The sequence below is a fragment of the Protobothrops mucrosquamatus genome, unplaced genomic scaffold, assembly GCF_001527695.2.
Source record: "Protobothrops mucrosquamatus isolate PMUCROS unplaced genomic scaffold, P.Mucros_1.0 scaffold7115, whole genome shotgun sequence".
Lineage (NCBI taxonomy): Eukaryota > Metazoa > Chordata > Lepidosauria > Squamata > Viperidae > Protobothrops > Protobothrops mucrosquamatus.
Genome location: NW_015392923.1, coordinates 6,503 through 9,440, shown reverse-complemented (window position 1 = coordinate 9,440; position 2,938 = coordinate 6,503). Strand labels below are relative to the sequence as shown.

Genomic DNA, 2,938 nt, shown 5'->3' with positions numbered 1-2,938 from the left:
CGGAACGCGGCGGAACCGCGTTCCGGCACCTTTTTCCGGGCCGGCCGCACCGGAAATAGCCCCTCCCACACCGGAAATAGCCCCTCCCAAATTTTACTTGCATTCCTGTTCTCTAAAGGGGCGGTCCTAGGGTTTGATGAGGGCGTGGCCAGGTTTGAGTTCCGCCACCTTTTCTCCGAGAAAAAAAGCCCTGTGCAAGTCTATTCTTCTCACGCAACAGGATTCATACTTCACTCTGAACGTGTTTCCCAATGCTCATCCCAAATCTCTACAATAATTTTAGAGGATGCATTGGGAAATATAAGAGAAAACATGTCATTCTGCCAGTGAAATGACACTGGTGAAAGCTTCCCAAAATGACTACATTTTGTGACAACAAAAAATGCTATCTTCTTCACATGAAAGGCCACAGGCAGTTTTCACAGGGTTCAGTATATTAGCAGAAATTCCAGTGCAGACCTTCATACCTTTTTAAGTACTTCATACCTTTGATTACAGTGACACATAATTGTACTTTGTAACCCAAATAATCATCACTAATGAACTTCCTATATACCCCACTTTTATCATTAGCATGGCTAATAAAGAGAACATCTGGCTACTGCTTTGTTTCAGGCCAAACAAGGTGGGTTGGTGATGAAAACAAAATTCTGCAACATATGAATATATTAAATTTTTTTCATATTGTACATCATTTCTACTTCTTCTTCTTCTCCTGCGCACAGCGAGGACAATACCTAAAAAAAGAAAAGCATTATATTTAGCCCAATACACTTCTATGAAACCACTGCTATTTGACAAAGGAATAAATTGATTTATGAATAGATTAGCATGAAGACCACTGGAGATCTCATGCCCCCTATTAATACAATCACAGATATATTCACTTCCCTTATTTTCATCCATTGATTCAATACATACACATATCTTTGCGTGTTGGCCTAAACGTCCTAGACCCCATAAGATATGTATATTACGTGTGTGGATGTGTAGTTTTTTAATTTGCCAATTTAAAGTCACTTTGCAAATAGACAGATGTATAAATTCTAAAATCTCAGATTTCAGTGATATTTTCAAATAAAGGAACAGTAATTTCTTCATACAGCAGTTTGCTGAATGATATACATTTCTAAATTCAGTGGGATATGTTTCCCAGCAGATATGCTTACAGTAATTGCATCAGACCACTTTTTCCTAAATTGGTACCTGACAGATATGTTGGGACTATAATTTCCAGCACATCCAGAAAGTTGCTAGATTGAGGAAGAGTTGTCTTATATTATAAGCTCAGATATCAAAAGATAGCTCTTCCACAATAATTTAGAAAGCACTGAATCAAATATATCTTAGCAACAGTGCTTTCAACCTTCTTGGGACAAATGATCTAGGAGAACAAAAAGCAAATAATTCATGGTACATACCATTTCCCTTTGGGTTTGGTCGTGAGATCCACACAAGCAAAGTGAAACCATTCAATTGGACACTATATTTGGGGTTGAAAAAAAAATGAATGGCATAATTTTTTCATTATCAGTCTTATGAGCTACCTAGTCCTTCTGTATCATATGCAGAAGTAGCAAATTTTATTTCAATATTCTTTCTTGTAAAATGCTTACATTGTAGAAGTACAGGGCTTATTTTTTACAGCAAAGCAAACAGGAGCACATTAGCTGATGATATATTCATGATTTCATAGTAGTATGTATTCCATATTTCATAATATGATATATGGAGCAATGATATGTGGAGAATGTTAATGTATGGATTTTTCAAATTAAACAAATATAATTGAACTTTTCCAAAATTGTGTAACAAAAAGTCTACAGAATCCCTCTATGGTGCTACTAGGGCTGTGATTTTTTTTCTTTGCATCTTCTTTTTTTTTTAAGCCTATAAATCAGTGTAATTTTAAATAGCTGCTGCAGTGCTGCTTCCTCCACATTTGCAATACAAATTCTTGCAAAATAAATTGTATTTCCTGGAAGGGTACAAGATGACTCAATGTTCCAACACTTTACAAGAACCAGGGATGGGTTTGTGATTTTATGAAGAATCCTATACTGGATTGGCAGTTGTTTTTGGTTTAGACTGCAAATTTCATCCCACAGTATAAATGGATAGCATTTGTCATATGTTCATTTATTTCAATACTCACATCAGGGTTGTCACACCCAATCATTTCTCCATAAGATACTTGATGGCACAAGCAGTATGTGGGTTCATTGGGATCCACTGGCATGTCCAAGACATCAGAAGGGTGAACTGACAGGATGGTATCAGCTAATTCAGATCTGCAATGATATAAATTCAATGGAACTGGGTGAATGTCAGTGACTCAGTAATTCAGAAGGTAAGAGTTTGTCATTAATTAGAAGGGGTTCAAAAATTGAAATATTAAAAAGTTGTTGTATCCATACCAGTCAGTTCACAAGGAAATTTAGAAACTATTTTTGCTGTTCAACTAGCACACTTATTCTCACTTTCAATCAGATATAGCAATCCATCAATCAATTATACATCAACATGAGAAGCTGCCACCCCCAGAGTAAAAAATGCTCCTTAGCTCCCATTCTTTGAAACCAGTAAACATAGGGTTATTTTTCAAAAATCCTAAACAAGTAACAACTATAGAAATAACTTCTTTCCTTACTGAAATTCTAGTAAAGATGGTAGTCTTTCTCACTTGTAACCATTTAAATAAAAATAAATGTGCATAAAAGGGGTGTGATGAGCAGAAAGCGGGTGCGCTTCAAGGTGTTAGTAACAACTTTTAAAGCGCTCCATGGCAATGGACCTAGGTATTTGCAAGACCGCCTCCTACCAAACACCTTCCTTCGACCAGTCCGCTCCCACAGAGAGGGCCTCCTTAGAGTGCCGTCGGCCAGACAATGCCGGCTGGCGACCCCCAGGGGGAGAGCCTTCTCTGTGGCAGCTCCTG

General features: G+C 37.5%; 1 protein-coding gene across 1 annotated transcript in view; it reads right to left on the bottom strand.

Moving 5' to 3' along the window:
• Positions 1-206: 206 nt before the first annotated feature.
• Positions 207-2,938, bottom strand: part of LOC107300449 (inhibitor of growth protein 5-like) — a gene marked incomplete at its 5' end in the record, with an annotated part of 8,964 nt that continues 6,232 nt past the window's right edge. Inside the window, 3 exons of the mRNA XM_015829773.2 lie at positions 207-737; positions 1,422-1,483; positions 2,156-2,291. Of these exons, the coding sequence (XP_015685259.2) occupies positions 698-737; positions 1,422-1,483; positions 2,156-2,291 (238 nt within the window). The remainder of the gene's footprint in view (positions 738-1,421; positions 1,484-2,155; positions 2,292-2,938) is intronic.